Source organism: Chinchilla lanigera, unplaced genomic scaffold (genome assembly GCF_000276665.1).
Source record: "Chinchilla lanigera isolate Chin_1 unplaced genomic scaffold, ChiLan1.0 scaffold00042, whole genome shotgun sequence".
Lineage (NCBI taxonomy): Eukaryota > Metazoa > Chordata > Mammalia > Rodentia > Chinchillidae > Chinchilla > Chinchilla lanigera.
This window is the reverse complement of record NW_004955443.1, coordinates 19,681,399-19,698,823: the sequence shown is the minus strand read 5'-3', so window position 1 is coordinate 19,698,823 and position 17,425 is coordinate 19,681,399. Positions and strand designations below refer to the sequence as shown.

General features: G+C 40.4%; 1 protein-coding gene across 2 annotated transcripts in view; it reads left to right on the top strand.

Moving 5' to 3' along the window:
• The window catches only part of Zcchc4 (zinc finger, CCHC domain containing 4), a 52,282-nt gene that overhangs the window by 18,231 nt on the left and 16,626 nt on the right, over nt 1-17,425 (top strand). Inside the window, exons 6-8 of one of the 2 annotated variants that reach the window (XM_013518061.1) lie at nt 11,835-11,907; nt 15,159-15,282; nt 16,402-16,502. In XM_013518061.1, the coding sequence (XP_013373515.1) occupies nt 11,835-11,907; nt 15,159-15,282; nt 16,402-16,502 (298 nt within the window). Of the gene's footprint in view, nt 1-11,834; nt 11,908-15,158; nt 15,310-16,401; nt 16,503-17,425 lie in introns of both variants that reach the window. The other variant, XM_005392038.2, reaches the window with a different exon arrangement.

Genomic DNA, 17,425 nt, shown 5'->3' with positions numbered 1-17,425 from the left:
GCTCCCCACCCGCAGCTCCCTGTGCGCCGGAAGCCCTCCTTCTGGGAAACCCCGAGACCGGCGCTCCCCACCCGAGGCTACCCATGCACTGGGGGCCCACCCTCCGGGAGCCAGCAGGCAGGAAGCTAGCCCGGCATACAGATTTTTAAAGGGTAAAATGTCAGGTTAAAAAGCATAGCTTTTGTAAATTTTCTTTATGTTTCCAAGTCAACTTTATTTTACTTCATATAAACAACTGCATTTCTCAGATTACCTACACTTTCTCACTCTGTGAACACGCCTGGCCTGTGAGGCACTCAGCCCCTGCTGACAACACTCGCATAGTAATTGACATCTGCTTGATACGAGTGATCCTTGGCAAGATGATAACAGAGGTTTCTTACTAAAGAGAAGTCGCAGAGTCAGGCGTGGTGGCACATGTCCGTAATCCCAGCACTCAGGAGGCTGAGGCAGGAGGATCACCAAGAGTTTCAGGCCCACGTGGGCCACATAGTGAGTTCAAGGTCAGTCTGAGCTATATAGGGAGACCCTGTCTCAAAAAGAAAAAGAGGCAGAGTGTGATGTCACACACATGTACTCCCTGCTGTTTAGGAGGCTGAGGCAAGAGGACCACAGATAAATTGAAAGCCAGCCTGAGTGGCTGAGACCCTGCTCAATATTAAACAAATAAATAGGGGTGGGTTTACCCAAGTTGTCTCCAGTACTGAGGGGTGAAAAGGAATAACATCTCAGTTTCTGTTTTTAATTTAAATACAACTCACATCACATTCACAGTGAAATGTGTATTTCAGTGACTGATGCGTATTCACTGTGTTGTGCAACCATTGCCACCACTGGTTTCCAGCATAGTCCATCACACCGGAAAGAAAGCCACACTCACTCCCCTGACAAGCACTTTCCTCTCCCATGGGTTTTTCTGTTCTGAGCAGCTCATATCAGTGGAGTTACCCAGTACTGAATGTGGGTCTGGTTTCTCGCAGTTAGCTTAATATTTTCAAGGCTCCTACAAGACTTCATTCCTTTTATGGCTGGCTGTATGGATACATCAGTTTCTTTTTAAAATCCTGTATTCCTTTCCTAAGGTTAATATAAATGCATTATTTTAGAAGTAGAGGTTTAACTTTGGGCTCCTATCACATCAGTGTTAACTGTAGCTGATAGTTTTTGAGTGCTTGTCATATTTCAAACCCTGTTCTAACTCATTCCTTGTAGTAGCTCTATAAGATAGATACTGTTATCATTCTCATTTTTCTCACTGAGAAAACTAAGATACAAAGAAGTGAAATTACCAAAGTCAGAGTGTGTACGTGGCCAAGTCATAACTCAAACCCGGGCAGTCTGGCTCCAAAAGTTATCTTGAGGATAACTTTGCTTTTAAACTTGTACATAAGTTTTTCTTGTATGGCCCACTTCTCTTTTCATTCTTCAGTCTCTCCCTTCCTTCCTTTATCCTCTTGCTTCATTCCACAGAGGTTTTCTGATGAATTGATAACTGGTTTCCAGCTGGGTGTGGTGGCACAGGCCTGTTCAAGGCCAGCCTGGGCAAGATAGTGAGTTCAAGGCTGGCTTCAACTACATTGTGAGACCCTATCTAAACAAACAAAACATGGCGTATGGTGGCGCATGCTTGTAATCCCAGCACTCGGAAGGCTAAGGCAGGAATATCCTTGTGAGTTTTTTTTTTTTTTTTTTTTTTTTTTTTTTTTTTTTGGTTTTTCTCCGGTACCAGGAGCCGAGCTCACGACCTTGCGCTTGCCAGGCAGGCGCTTTTTGCCGCTGAGCTAAATCCCCAGCCCCTATCCTTGTGAGTTCAAGACCAGCCTGGGTTACAAGGTGAGCTCAAGGCCAGCCTGAACTGCATAGTGAGACCCTGTCTCAAAAAGACAAAAATAAATAAATAAATAAATATAAATGAACAAAACAAAACAAACAGGCAACCCAAAAAAACCCAAAAAACAAAAACAAAAACAAAAACCCCCAAACCTGGTTTCCAGGTTATTACGTGTTTAGGATAAGGAGTTCATTGCAGTCCCAGAAGTCCATTCACATAAAGAATGGACTGGTTCATGTTTCTAGAGTCCAGGGTGCAGCAAGCTTTACTGCAGTCACCGTCCTGGCCTCCACAGTGCTGTTAGGGCTCCGTCTTTCTCTCATTCAGTCCTTCCGTGAACTGGCTTTGTTCTGTAGACAGTTTCCGTCACACTGCCAGGGACTTTGGAGGTACAGCATTGAGCGTACCTTGTGGCACCTGACCTGCCAGGAGGGACGAGGTGGTCATCCTGAGAGCTTCAGTGGTAGAACACCAGGGAGTGGCCTGAGTTAGCGTGGCTGGGTCGCATGCCCGTTTCACAAGTTCACTGTGGCCTGTCAGGTGCAGTGCTCCTGGCAGCCCTGAGCACCTGCATGCACTAGGTCTGCAGCAGAAAGAGGTGTCTCACTGAAGGAAGGGCGCAGCTGAGGAAGTCAGTGCGCTCACTGTGTGTGGGTGGCAGGAACGCTCCGATTTCTGCCCTTGGTGTTTATGAAGTAGTACAGTGTGATTTTTTCAGTAGCATATGTTGTTTGAATTTATATTAAAAGTTATATAATGATTTTAATTTCATTAAAAATGAGCTTTTCTCAAGATAGTTGTAGAATGATTCATGAGAAAGAAACTAAATCATATTGTATCCTTTCAAAGAGCTTGTTCAAATCGCATGAATCTTTGATTTATTTTATCTTATTTTTTAAAGGAAGGTGATCTTTAATTCTGCTGCCCAAAATCTTGTAGATTTTTGTTTTACATTGAGATACATTTCACATGTACAAAGGAGTGGTTTTCAGTATGTTCACAAGGTTGGGGAACCGTCATCAGGGTCCTACTCCAGAACATTTTCACTCCTTCGAAAGAAAGTCTCTCAGTGAGTAGATTCTTCCTGTTTCCCCTAACCTCAGCCTTTGGCAGCCTTTAATCAGCTTTCGGTCATACGGATCTGTCTATTCTGGATCTTCCTGTCAGTGGAGTCCTGCAATAGGTAGCCTTTGTGTGTGGCTGATTTTACTGTGCATGATGTTTTCAGGGTTCCTCCATGCTGTAACACACATCATTCCTGTAATTTTTAAATTTTTTTGTAGTACTGGGGATTGAACCCACGGCCTTTTAGGAATGCACTCTGTTACTAAGCTACATCCCGAGTCCTTTTTATTTTCTGAGACAGGGTCTTGCTGAGATGCCTAGGCTGGCCTTGAACTTGTGATCCTCCTGCCTCAGCCTTCTGACTAGCTGAGATTACAGGCATGTACCACTGCGCCTAGCCTTCATTTCCTCGTATAGGGGTGCATAATGCGTTGCATTTTCTTTATACCATAGTTTCAGGCATTGCTGTGACTTGGATGTGGATGTCTCCCAAAGGTCCATGTCCATGGGGTGAAGCTACTGAGAAGTCATGGATCGCCTAGGAGGTGGGGCGTATTGGCTGGTCCGTGGTGGGCATGTGCCCCGGGGAGATGGTTTCCGCAGGATGGTTGTTGTAAAAGCCTGAGTTTGACCCCATCTCTGTCCTTTTGCCTATGGTTCAAGATGTAATTGCTTGCTGACTCTGCACGCACAGCTGCCTTTGCCATCTGGGCCGTCCTTGGGAGTTAAGATGTGGCCATGGAACCAGCACTGTTCCATTTGGACTCGGCCTCCCACACCGTGAGCTGACTAGGCCTTTTCTCTGTGTGAGATTGGCTGCTCAGATATACTGTTACAGTCGTGCGAAAGTGACCAAAACGTGTATTCATTAAGGGATGGACATTTGGTCACTTGTACTTTCTGGCTGTTATGAAGTGTTGCTGTGAGCATTTGTGTATAAGTTTTGTATGTTTGTGTAAAATAGACATGTTTTCAGGTCACGTAGGTACTGTGTTGGTTTCCTAGGACTGCCATAACAGAACTCCAAGGCTGCATGGCTTAAACAGCAGTTTTTACTCTCACGATTGTGGCTGCTGGAGGCGTAGATGAAGGTGTCAGCGGTTTGGTTTCTCTTCAGCCCTATCTCCGTCACTTGCGGTATCACTGTCTCCACCCATGATCCTTTGTGCGCGTGCGCACACACACACACACACACACACACACACACACTTCCCCCGTGTCTGTATATGTTCATGTTTCGTCTTATAAAGACACCAGCCACACTGAGGTAAGGCTTAACAAGGCAGCTTTTTACTTTAATTATCTCTCTAAAGAAAGCCCTGTCTCCAAATGGTCACATTCTGAAGTGCTGGTGGTTAGGGCTTCAACACATGGATCTTGAGGGGACCCAGTTCTGCCCGCAGGAGGTATAGCTGGAAGTGCACTTGGGGGGCAAATGGGGACTCTGCTTATCTCTTGAGGAACTGCCACACCGTGTTTTCCAAGAGGGCCACACCACATTACCTTCCCCCAGGAATGGAGGAGGGTTCTAATTTTCTCCATGTCCTTGCCAACACCTGTCTTTTTGAAGTGATAGGTCAATGTCACTGTGGTTTTATTTTGGGTTTTGCTAATGGCTAATGATGTTGAGCATCTTTTCATGTGCTTTTGGGCCATTTCTTTACCTTTTTAGAGACATGTCTATTCAATACTTTGCCCATTTTTAAAATGGCTGTCCTTTTACTGTTGAATTGAGAGAATTCTTAATATAATCTGGATGCTAGATCTTCATCAGACATATGATTTGCAAATATTTTCTCCCATTCTGTGGATTGTCTTTTTACTTTTAATGATGTTCAATTTCTCTCTTTTCTTTTGATTGTGTATATTTTAGATGTCAAATCTGAGAAATGGTTGCCTAATCCAAGGTTATAAATGTTTACATCTGTTTTTCCCTATGAATTTTATAATGTTTGCTCTGATATTTAGGCCTTTGATCTATTTTGAATTTCATATTTTTTTGGTATTGGGGATTGAATCCAAGGCTTTTGTACTGAGCCACATCCCCAGCCCTTTTTACTTTCTATTTTGAGACGAGGTCTCTTAAGTTGCCCACGCAGGACTTGAACTTGGAATGCGTGTGACTCAGCTTCCAGAATGCTGGCATTATAGGCATGTGCTACCATGCCAGGCTTGAGCTAATTTCATATGTGGTATGAGATCTAGGAGTCCAACTTCATTCCTTTAAAAGTGAATATCTTACTGCTCTAGTTTATTGAAAAGACTATTTTTTCCCCATTGAATTGTCATGGTACCCTCCTGAAAGCAAAGTGACCATGAATGTAAGGATTTGTTTCTGGACCCTCAATCTGTTTCATTGATCTGTGTCTATCCTTATGGTAGCCTTGACCACTGTTACTTAATAGTAAAAAATTGAAATTGGGAGGTGTTGAATCTTACAACTTTGCTCTTCCTTTTGAAGATCATTTTGGCTGCTCTGGATTTCTTACATTGCCATATGAATTTTAGGATCAGCTTATCAATTTCTACAAAAAGCCAGCTGAGATTCTTACAGGAATTGCATTGAATTTTCATATTAATTTGGGAACTTTTGCTGTCTTAATATTGTCTTCCAGTCCTCGAAGATGAGCTGTTTTTCCATTTGTTTTTCCGGTCTTTAATTTCTGGGGTTCAGGGAATTATCCCCCATGAATAGTAGGTGAATACTGTGTATGAAGACTTACTTTCTTTTCATAACTGTGAACTTCTTCATTTGTTGCAGACAGAAGTGGTGTTGTTCTCTTGAGCACATCGTACCTTAGTTTCTTTGGTAACATGGTCTTAGCGTGTCAGAGTTGAAGAAGCTCAGCATTAGGTGTTGTGAGAGAGCAGCTTATGGACACACATCAGCAGGCAGAGTAAGAGTGGATTGTTGCCTGTATGCACAGTACATTGGTTGATATAGTTCAGATTTCTCATAGAGACCATAATTGGCTCAGGGAAAAACTTCTTATGTGGCATAGTGTTGCCGTGAGCGGTTACTTTTGGCACATTGCTGTTGATTTTTCGTTGCCCTATTAAAGGACTCTCTGAGGCGGCAGAACTGCCTCAGCTTCATTGCTCTGGACAGATGTGCTATAAATACCCATTTCGGGGGGGGGGGGTATGCGATGTGAAGTTAACATTTGCTAAGATGGATTTCTATAGGCTCCAATTTTAGCACGAAAGATGTGAAACTCTATTTGGCAAACTATTATCCAAATAAAGTTATATCAAAAAATGAATTTCGTAGGTTCATTTTATGAACTAATTTTATTCAGCTCTTGATTACATTTCCTGTGGATAGAGCAAGTTCCATACTTGGTAACTGACTCTCATTTAAGGAGAATGAATGGCCAAATTAAATGAATGTCCTTTTGAGCAGTTTTCAAGTGCATGCTTTTCTGATTGGTTTCGTTTGCCTTATTCAATGGAGAGAATAATTCTTTGTAGCCAATTTTGTTTTAAGAGGGCAATGTTGAGTGTTTTTCATAATTTAAAATATGAATAATTATGCTCCCTCGTTGGTATTTGATGGGAACTGAGAACTGAAACCTTGGCTTTTTTCTCTCTCTCTGGCCCTGCACACTGATGCCCAGTGTTTTGGACAGGTATAGTATGCTGAATTTTATGCAAATCAAATTTTCTTTTTTAATTTTCAAAAATGACTCTTGTGTCTTTGTGAAACCTTATTGAAGGTTAAACTAATGGGATGGGCATGGTGGCGCATTCCTGTAATCCCAGCACCAAGGAGGGTGAGGCAGAAGGTTCGCCATAGTTCGGGGCCAGCGTGGGCTACATGGCTAGGTCCTGTCTCAAAAAAAAAAGTTAAACTAATGAGGTTACGTTTTCCTTTGCTCTTTCTCATAAAGCAATGCAAGAGAGAAAAACACCCTCAGATGATAGTTGACCCATAACTGTGCTGGTATTAATGTACTTTAAAAAAATTAGTTATTTGAAATTTAGTTAAATAGGAAGATATATTGGTTTACCAGTGGTAATTGACATTGTTCTACATTGTTCTGAAATGTTCTTTAGGTTACAATATATGGTTTAAATATTTTTCAGTTATCTAAGACTTTTGCTCATCTCTTCAGTACAAATTACTGTTTTGTAAAATCAGCAGATGTGCTAACAGTATCTTAAATGATATTAAGTGATATTGTAGTGAGAATGGTAAACAGCTGTTCTTCTGTCTCCACAGAACAAGAAGAATAGATTTAGAGTGTGTTTTGGAGAACATAAACAATTCTCTAATATTGGTAGCACTTACACAAATTTTTATGGCTGACATATTAAAATAATGATATCTAACATTTTAGTATATGATTTATTGCTGGCTTTGTATAAAGCACTTTATATGCATTATTACATTTATTCTGTGAAGTCCTATGAAAAATCACTTTTCCCATTTTATAGATGAAGAAACTGAGGTTTGAAAAGGTTAAGTGGCTTATTAAGACTAGGTGTTACCTAAGTGAGGGGCCCAGAGTTTGACCAGAGAGCTTGTGCAGTGTAAGAGGATGAGGAGAGCTGAGGCTCTTCATTTATGAATTAGGGATAAAAGACTGGGTCCAGTGGACCCATCCCTGATTTTTCTACTATAAATTTGTACTTTAGCATTATAGGAGCCATCTGTACATCTCAGTACCTTTCCATGGGGGGTACAGGAAGCAATCTGTGTGTTTACCCACTTGTTATGATGAACAGCAAGGTGTGTGCACATGTGCAAAAGTGGCAAAACAAGATTTTTTTCCCACCTTATGTGTGTGTGTATGTAACTGGTTTTACTTATGTTTACCTGAGCATCACAGAGGGTTCAGTGAACCCACACTACTTCAGGGTTTGTTTTAAAAAAAAGTTTTCTTTTGATTTTTCTTGTGGAAGTAGACCAAATCAGTACAGTGGCACATGAAAAACCAGATCTGCAAGTTTTGGAAGAGGTCAAAAGTGAATAATCAGATTACTCGTGCATGGGCTGGGCATGGTGGCGCATGCCTGTAATCCCAGGAGGCTGAGGCAGGAGAATTGTTGTGAGTTTGAGACCAGCCTGGGCTACAAAGTGAGCTCAAGGCCAGCCTGAACTGCATAGCGAGACCCTGTCTCAAAAAGGCAAAAAAAAAAAAAAAAAAGGACCAGATTACTCGTGCATGGATGATGAAGATGATCCACTATGGTAAAATACATGCTCTCATAACAGAAGAGTAGTGTGGGTGTATGATGATAATAATGATGATGATGACAACGACAAAGATGATTTTGACGCTGGCCATGTGAACCAAAGTTTCTATGACAGTGAAATGTGGCAAGAATTTACTGATACAGATACAGGGAATGCAGACCTTGATTCAGATGATGAAGAAAACAGTAATTTGAGTACATATTTTACTAGTCGAAATGTTGCAAAATGGCCAAACAACCAAATGGAGTGATCCAATGTTAGAAGCAGGTCCAAAAATATAGTGAAAGTCTTGGTAGGAGTGAAACATATTAGACAGAATGCCAGCACTGCTACTCAGTGTTCAGAATTGTAACAGATAAAATGCTACACGATGCTGTGAAATACACAAAGGTTGAAATGAGAGTAAAACTCAGTGTGCACCAATAGCCATATTCAAAATTTATCATGGCACCTCACTAGCTGAACTGAAAGCATTCATATGTTTGCTGTACTTAGCAGGGATTTCTTAGGGTGATTGCAGGCATGTGAAAGACTTACAGAAAAGGGATGGATCAAAATGTGGCATAAAAATTTATGCCCTTGTAGATGCGAAGACTTCCTATGCTTTCAATTGAGACATTTGTCCTAGAACTCAGCCATCAGGTCTTCATTCATATAGTAATAAACCAAATCATATAGTGAACAGACTTGTTGCTGCCATCTCCCAAACTAATTGGATATAATATTGGACAATTGGTTTACCAGTTTCCAATTGATGTTACATTTGCTAACAGCATACAGGTTGACAGCATAGGAACTACAAGCAGGAACAAAGCAGAAGTTTCAAATAAAATGTTGCAATTTCAAAACAGAAAATTGTATAGTACAATCTTTGGGTTTCAGAAAGGTATAACATTGGCTTCATATATGGCAAAGAAAAACAAACTGGCACTGCTGATGTCAGCATTTCACCATGATGGAAGTATTGATAAGGAGATCTCAACAAATGGAAGCTGAGATGGAAACTTTCTACAACAAAACCAAAAGTGGAGTAGATGCCTTTTTTCTTTTGGATTTTTGAGACAGGTTTCACTATGTAATTCATGCTGGCCTTGAACTCACTAGGTAGCCCAGGCTGGCCTTGAACTTGCAGCAATCCTCCTGCCTCGGCTTCCTGAGTGCTGAGATTATAATCGTGTGCCACCATGCCTGGCAGGAGTAAGTGCTTTTGATGAGTTATGCAACAACTATGATGTCACTTGAAATACAAAGCATTGGCCAATGATTGTGTTTTACTTGATCCTGAACATGTGTGGCATAAATAGATACTTTACAAAGAAAATAACAAGTGCTAATTTTCTTAGGGGATTGAGACTGGAACTCATAAGACATCATTTACAGCAGAGGAAAACCAAAATGTTTCTGTCCAGGAAACAATGCAAAAAAATTATGGAGCATATTGGTGAGCTGACAGGTGAACAGGCAGGCATACCATCACAAAGACCTACTATGACAACAGGATAACAAAAAAGATGTCAACTTCCCTACAAGAAGGGACAGGAAAATAAAACATACATGCTTATCAGTGTAAGCGATTCCTGTGTATGGAACATACAGTTGTCAAGTGTGAAGATTGCCTTGGGTTTGACAGTTGAAGCAAAGTTTATTGCTGTGGTACACTTTTGTTTGTGTTTTCATTGTAGTTCACATAGGTTTTTATTTTTGATGTTATATTTTAGGTTTTGTAAGCAGGTAAACAGCTGATGTGAAAATATGGATATCCATTCTAAACACTCATCACATTTTTGACATTTTATTGATATGTTATTTCCCTGCTAAATGCACGTTGTACAGTGTAGTAGGAAGCTCCTGACAAAACAGGAAGAGACTGCCACATAGGAAAGGAAAACTAAGCACATGTGCTGTCAGTATAAGTGAGACAGGTACATGGAACATGCAGTTGTCATGTGTGAAGACTGCCATGTGTGACAGTTAAAGCAAAGCTTATTTCTGTGGTAGCGTTCTATTGGTATTTTCATTGTAATTCATTCAGGAATTTATTTCTGATGTTATCTTTTAAGTTTTGTAAGCAAGTACACAGCTGATATGAAAATGTTGATGTCTATTCTAAATGCACAATACATATTAAGAATTTAATACTTTATTGATGTTTTATGTTCCTGTTAATTACACACTGTAAAATATAGTAAGCAAAACTAACAAAACAGCAAGACCACTGAGATGTCAAGTATGTCCTGTAAAAAGGTCAGGAAAGCAAAACACAAGCCCTGTAGGTGTAAGTGATATGTATGTATGGAATGTGCTATTGCCATGTGTGCAGACTGCCTTAGATGTGATAATTGAAGTAAAGAATATATTTTTGGTAAAGTGCTATTGGTAGGTTCATTGTAGTTCATATAAGAGTTTATTTGTGCTATTTCTTTTTTAGATTTAAAACTGTGACCACACCAAAACACAGTTGATATTGAAAATTTTGCTTTTTTTTATAAACACTCAGTAAATATTAAAAATTCAATACTTTATTTTTGTGACTTTTTTCTTGTTAAGTACTCATTGTTTAATATAACTCATGAAATTAAAATTAATAATTCATCAGTGGAAATATTCCAAAGAATAAATGTAGATCTGACAGACCCATGTTTCTGCGCCTCGATGACAAAACTAGTCTTATGCTTAACTAACACCAGCATGGTCAGTCGGTGACACACTGGAGGAAACAACTGAGAGTAGCAGTATGAGCAAAGAAGAGCCTCCCATATGATTTGGGTTCAAGCAACCACGTCAGTAAGGATGCATCTCTGATTTTCAGCCTTTCCACTGGGCTGTAAATTCCAAGAACAGTGATGTAGTTCATATGTGAATTATTTATACTGCAGTAGCCAAAGTTCACAACTCTGTGTAGATAACAAAGGTCTCTGTATGGAAATCTCAGAAGTTAGCAAGAAAGACATTCAGACCCAGCTAGATAAATAGGGAAGGCAGGCAGGCAGTACCACTGTAACTAAGGAATATAGAAAGCTCAGTCTTGTAAATAATCAAATATATACATATGTAAACTGTAATGTGGTATGAGTTTTGCTTAGTAAATTAGCAAAAATTTATAAAATGTTAATATCCAACTCTGTTACTCTCATTCATTGCTAATGGCATTTTAAAGTAGTATGCTACAAGAATAAAGTAGTTCATTTGGTAAGTAAATAACCCTCATTCAATAATCTAGTAAAAATAAAATGCTCATACTTGTTTTTCTCTGATATTGAGAAGCATATTTTATTAAGCTAATCTGTATTAAACAAAAAACTGCTTTAAATACTTTTAAAAAATTAACCACAGAAGAAAATAATTAACAGCTGTTGAGCAGAAATGTTGATTTAGGATTTTCCTTAAAATTATTAACCACAAGAGGCATATTTTAATTGCCAACTCACTGCAAGGTCAAATTGCAAAAAATCTATAAGTAACTCACTCATATGACCTTTTGGTCTGTAGGAACATGTGTGTTTTATACCTGAGCACTCTATAGTTTTGCCTCTGATTACCAAACGGGAAAATCATTTCAGCTCATTATTCACTGCTACGGATTCCTTGAAATTTTTGCAGTGTATTTATTTCAAAAAACTATAGAATGATGAATTGCATTAAAGTGTGATTATACAACTTAAAATACAGTTTAGCATACATTTGTTTGCTCTCTGTGGCTGTGGCGGGCAAGTAACTCCATGATAAATTATTTTACAGGTATTCACAGTTTTATATGGAGGATAGCTTCTGCCACTATAACATGTTTAACCACCATTTCTTTGATGGAAAGGTAAGGAGCATGACCATTATCTTTCTTCTCTTACTATAAAATAATGAACTCACGAGGACCTCCTTTGTTATTTTTCTACCATTTTAACTATATTTTTGTAATTCAGTTATTTTTCCTGTCATTATTAGTGGCTATTAATTTTACCAAATACTGAGTTTCAATGTATATGAAGTATTTTGATCACATCTGTTCCCCACTACTGTCCTTTACACTTGCCTTTCTTTCCTTCCCTTCCTCTTGCCTGCTAATGGTCTCCCTTCTATTTTATGTCATCTTTTTTAGATTCCAAACAATAATGAGAACCTGTGTTGTTTCTCTTTCTGGATCTGGCTTATTTTACTCAACATAATGACCTCCAGATCTACCCATTCTCCTGCAAATGACAACATTCTGTCCTTCTTTGTGGCTGAACAGTATTCCTTTGTGTGTATATACACCACATTTTCTCTATTCATTATTCTGTTGATGGGCTCCTAAGCCAGTGATGGTGAACCTTTTAGAGCCCAAGTACCCAAACTACAACCCCAAACCCATGTATTCATCGCAAAGTGCCAAAACTGCAATTGAACCTGAATACTGAGATTTTAGTTTAGAAAAAACAACTCATACGTTAATGTCTTTTGTCTTGCAAAAAAAACAAGTAACGTGTGCCATCGGTTTGCCACCACTATTTTTATTCTTAGAGCTCTTTGTTAGTCCTATTACAAAATAAAACCCACACTAAGCAGGTAGTCACACCTGACAAGATGTTGGCCAGAACGTTTAGCAATTATCAAGAAGATAGCTTGGTCCATACTCATGGATGTATTCCTATAAATCAACTTTGTAAAGTTTGTGAACCAGGCTTAACTATATATTGTGCTTGAGATGCTAGCTAATGATAGGGCGAAACCCAGGAAGCCTCAATAAAAGTAAGCATCCAGAGAGTGAAACGCTAAATCATTAGTTGGGATTGAAAAATGAGTCTTCTGATTTAGTAAATACAACACTCCTTCCATGAGAATCAATTTAGCACTGGGATACATATTTCCCAGCCATGGTAGCTATTAAAACGAAAATTTAAAACAATCAGCAGTTAGATTAGATGTGGTAGTTGAGTTCCCCAAAGGGTTTATGTGGTCGGTAAGTGACTCGGTGGGCGTTGAGGAGGGCAGGGAGCCGAGATCACTGGAGAGTGGATGGTGAGGGACTTCTCAGCTAGCACAGCGGCGTTGGGACAGGAGAGGAAGGAAGCAGACTGTCGGCCTTGCCCAGTGGACACAGATGGAGCAGAACAGATGCGTGAGAAGCGTGCTGGGGGGGAAGCCAGTGCTGACTCGGGAGCAGTCTGGGCTTCTGTTTTCTCCTCAGGACGGAGGCCAAGGAGTTTGGAGTACAGTCTGGAATGTTGAGTTTGAGGACGTCTGCATTGATGTGGCGGTGTCATGACTATGGTTTTTAAATTTTTTAAAAATTTTTTAAATACCATACTATGATTTTGCTTTCATTTTGAACAATAAAGACAAAATAAGGGTAAAATTTTACTTAAATTCCTATTGGCTAGCAATTTCGTGTGTTTTTAAAAAGTAACGTGTAATTAGCCATTTCTAGGAATTCTGTAGAACTTACTATTGAAAGTTTATAGAATTGCTCTATAAGTTTCTAAACTAATGATTGGAATAAGCTGACAAGACCGAGCCCCACTTTGTCTTTGCCTAAAAAAAATAGTGGTTTAGCCAGACTTTACTTTTGCTGTATTTTAGCAGCAGCCTCTGAGTAACCCTGCCGCGTAGACTCATCTGCAGATGTTGCGATGATTTTACTGTCCGTCTGCCCTTTTTCTGCCTACTCTGAGTTAAGTTTTCCAGTGGAGCTTTACCATCTCCTGATCGGTCTCTGAGCATCTGCTGCCTGCCTGGAGTTTGTGAGGCTGCGTGGGGACCTCACCAAGCTTCGGGCCGTTGGATTAAAAAGCAGGAGTTCCCCACACAGGGCTTTCTCCTCACACTCAGGCAGTCTAAGTAATGACAAGTGTCCTATGCTTAGCGGGAAGGAGAGTGCGAGGCACTCACAGTGATAGCTGCCTTGCTGCCTGCGTAGGTGGCTTTCTTAGGCCACCTCCAGGAAGCGTGGCAGCTCATGACAGCCGTCACGCCATTGCTTCTTACCTGGAAACATCTTTAATGTTTTCTAAATTAATTTAGGAGTTTAGGCACTGTTTACTTGTTTATTTTCTTTTCCTTGCTTTTAACACGAAGAATTTTGGAGGGTTTCAAAATCCTTACCTGTGCCTTGAGTCCTTCAGGTGAGCAGGGATAGGAAGTATGCAGCAGCCCCTGAATGCTGGTTCCCCCTCTGACAGCAAGTCTTGTGCCTTTTTTTTTTTTGACAGGGTCTTACTATGTAGTGCAGGCTGACCTTGAACTCACGGCATCCTCATGCCTCAGCCTCTAGAACACTGGATTACTGGCATGTACCACCATGCCCAGCTTGTGCCTGTTAGATAGTGTATTTATTTACTTTTGTAGATGGTACTTGAAAACTACTTCTAGGTTGGTAGACTGGAGATAGGATGGTAGTGTATCTCCTTTTACCTTCACCCAAAGCGAAGATGAAAAATGACCCAGTTAATGTTAACTTTGCAGTGTTAACTAACAACACTTACTTCAGCCTGTTGGAAAAAATGTGTTACTAGCACAATTTCATAGACAGTATAAGCTTTGAGTTTTCATTTATTTACTTACTGTGTGTGTGTTCAAATGCATCTGTCACTTACCTGATACCCCAAAACATGTGCATATTTAACTGGTAAATTATGGCTGTTATGTTATTAAACTGAACTCATAGTGGTAGACAAGCGAGGTAGGAAAAAATTGTGTCTTATTCTTCTTTGTGTCCCTAGAGCTTAGCGCTGTCCCTGCTCCTGTTTGTTGAACTGAATTGAATGTTTTAGATAGTTTTCATGGGTAATGAGTTTCTCTCTTTTAGGTTACTAAATTTAGTTTTTAATTTAACCATTCGAAATGTGTAGTTGTCTGATAGTGATGGTGTTTGAATTTGCAATTTAAAAAACGGGCTTATCAGGGAACCCAAAGATAAAATCTGACTGGGAAAGGGGGTGAGGGAGAGCTCACTAGGAGCCTGGGGTGTCGCTGAAGGGCGCTGGAGGCAGGATGAGGTCCGAAGCTCCCAGTGCTAAGAATCAGTGCATTCTCCATGCAGACTGAGCGGGCTCTCCAGTGCTAATTTAGAAACATTTGTGTTTGTTCCAGCCTGCCCTTGAAGTATGCAGAGCATTTTTACAGGAAGATAAAGGTGAAGGCGTCATTATGGTGACAGACCCTCCTTTTGGTGGCTTGGTCGAACCTCTGGCTGTTACATTCAAGAAGTTAATTGGTATGTGGAAAGAAGGTCAAAGCCAAGGTGTGTAACTTTTTATTTAAGGACAAAATAAACATGTACCTATGGATCTGCTTCCTGTCACTTTAGCCACAGTCAGTGAATCAGGGTACTGTCAGAATATACATGTCTCAGGAAAAAAAAAGCCTATTTGATCGGGGCCAACTTCATTAACGTAGTACATTTTTTATTATCTGGATCATATGTTTTTTAAAAAACTGGGTGTTTTTGACAGTGGGGTATTATAAACAGCAGTGGCAAACTGTTACCATTTGTTCTGTGAATGTTTTCTGTGTGGCTACACGTGCTGGGTACTGTTTAGGTGTTCGGATGAGGGGACCAAGCACACGTATTTGTCTGCCCTGTGAGCCCTACATCCCATCTTGCCCAAAGCTCTGAGGACACCACACCTCAGGCCCAGAGCTCCACACTCTGCCAAGATCTGTGTAGAGGTTTGGACATCCACTACACTAGTGGTGGTTAGAAGTGACTTACAGGTCACCAGCCCTGGAGTGGCCTAATGGCTGCTGGCAATTATTCAGTTTAAAGTAGTTTAGGATTTTAATCTAATGAGTCAGTATCCTCATTTTTTAGATACAGCTTCTAGCTTGTGAGTTGATAAATTATAAGAGAGTGTCAGGAGTCGTGTGATCCAGCTTCTCCATTAATTTTGCTGTGTAAGTAGTATGCCTTCAAACAGAACGCAAATGAAATCTGAATTAAAACATGAACCATCTCATTAAGTCTTTCACTTGTTTGCTATCTTTAAAACCACTAAACAAAGTAGGTAAATACAATGTTTTGTTTTAGTTATAAAAGAACATTTCCCCTGGGCATGGTGGTGCATAGCTGTAATCCCTGCACTTGGGAGGCTGAGGCAGGAGGATCGCCTGGGAGTTCAAACTCAGCTAGAACTACTTAGCGAGACCCTGTCTCAACAAAACAAAACAGCATTTCCATTGCTCTTTGGAAAGGTCAAGTTGTGAGATAAATGTATTGAATGACTGAAATTTCTGCCAGTACCAGAAGTTTTTCAATTAAAGCTATCTTTTATTTTTTCTTAAATATCTGTTTCTTACTTTCTTTTCCTTTTTGTTTTTTGTTGTGATCCATTAGATGACAGTCACCAAGAAATGCCCATTTTCTGGATTTTCCCCTATTTTTTTGAGGCCAGAATTTGTCAGTTTTTTCCAAGTTTCTGCATGCTGGATTACCAGGTACAGTAACTATTCTCTTTTCTGGTATGTTTGGCAAATAGCAATTCTGCTTCACTAAATGTTTGGGTAATACTCTACACTGACTTTAGTGAATTAAAATCCTTTGAGCTGTATTAAATGCTAAAGTTATACCACACATAGCTTGGTCCTGTGGTGACTAAATGTCTGTAATCCCTTAGGGGGCTCCTTAGAAAGATAGACTTTTGAGCACCTTCAGAAGAAACCTACTAAATCAAAATCAGAGGATAAAGCCAGAAGAAGAAGTATTTTCCCAGGCTTCCCAGGTGGCTCTGAAGCACAGCAGGGTTTTAGACAACGCTCTCATCTTTCAGCAGCAGATTCTGCAGCCCCCAGGGGCAGCACCCTGCTGTCGCTGGTAGGAGGAATGCCATGTGTACCTCTTTACGCCCCTCAAGAGGGGTGACCTGGCTTGTGGAGTGACAGAGGAGGCTCATATGGTGCTGTGCATGTGAGTGCTGACCCGGCGGGGGTCCCTGGAGTGAGTCATGCTCTTCCCGTGGCACAGCCTGTGGGAGTTTCCACGCCTTCAGTGAGAAGAGGCCAGGGTCCACGCTAGCGCCACCAGTCCCTCAGTTACTTGGGCTGTAGTTTCCTTGGGCTCTAGTTTGCTTGTCACTGACTAGGTGGGACTGCTTCCTCTTGTATAGTGGCATTTTTCCCTTTGAATTTCCTGTACAATTAGCTGCCCCAGACTATGGTCTTTCAGCCCTAGGATTGTAAATGTCTTCGCTAGTTGTTCCAGACTAGCACTTTGGTTCTAATTTGCGGCCTTTTTTTTTAATGTTCCTGGGATTGAACCCAGGGCCTTCACTACATTCCCAGCCTTTTAAAATTCTTTTTAAATTTTGGGACAGGATCCTGTCAGTTGCCCAGGCAGGGCTTGAATTTGGGGTCCTCCACCT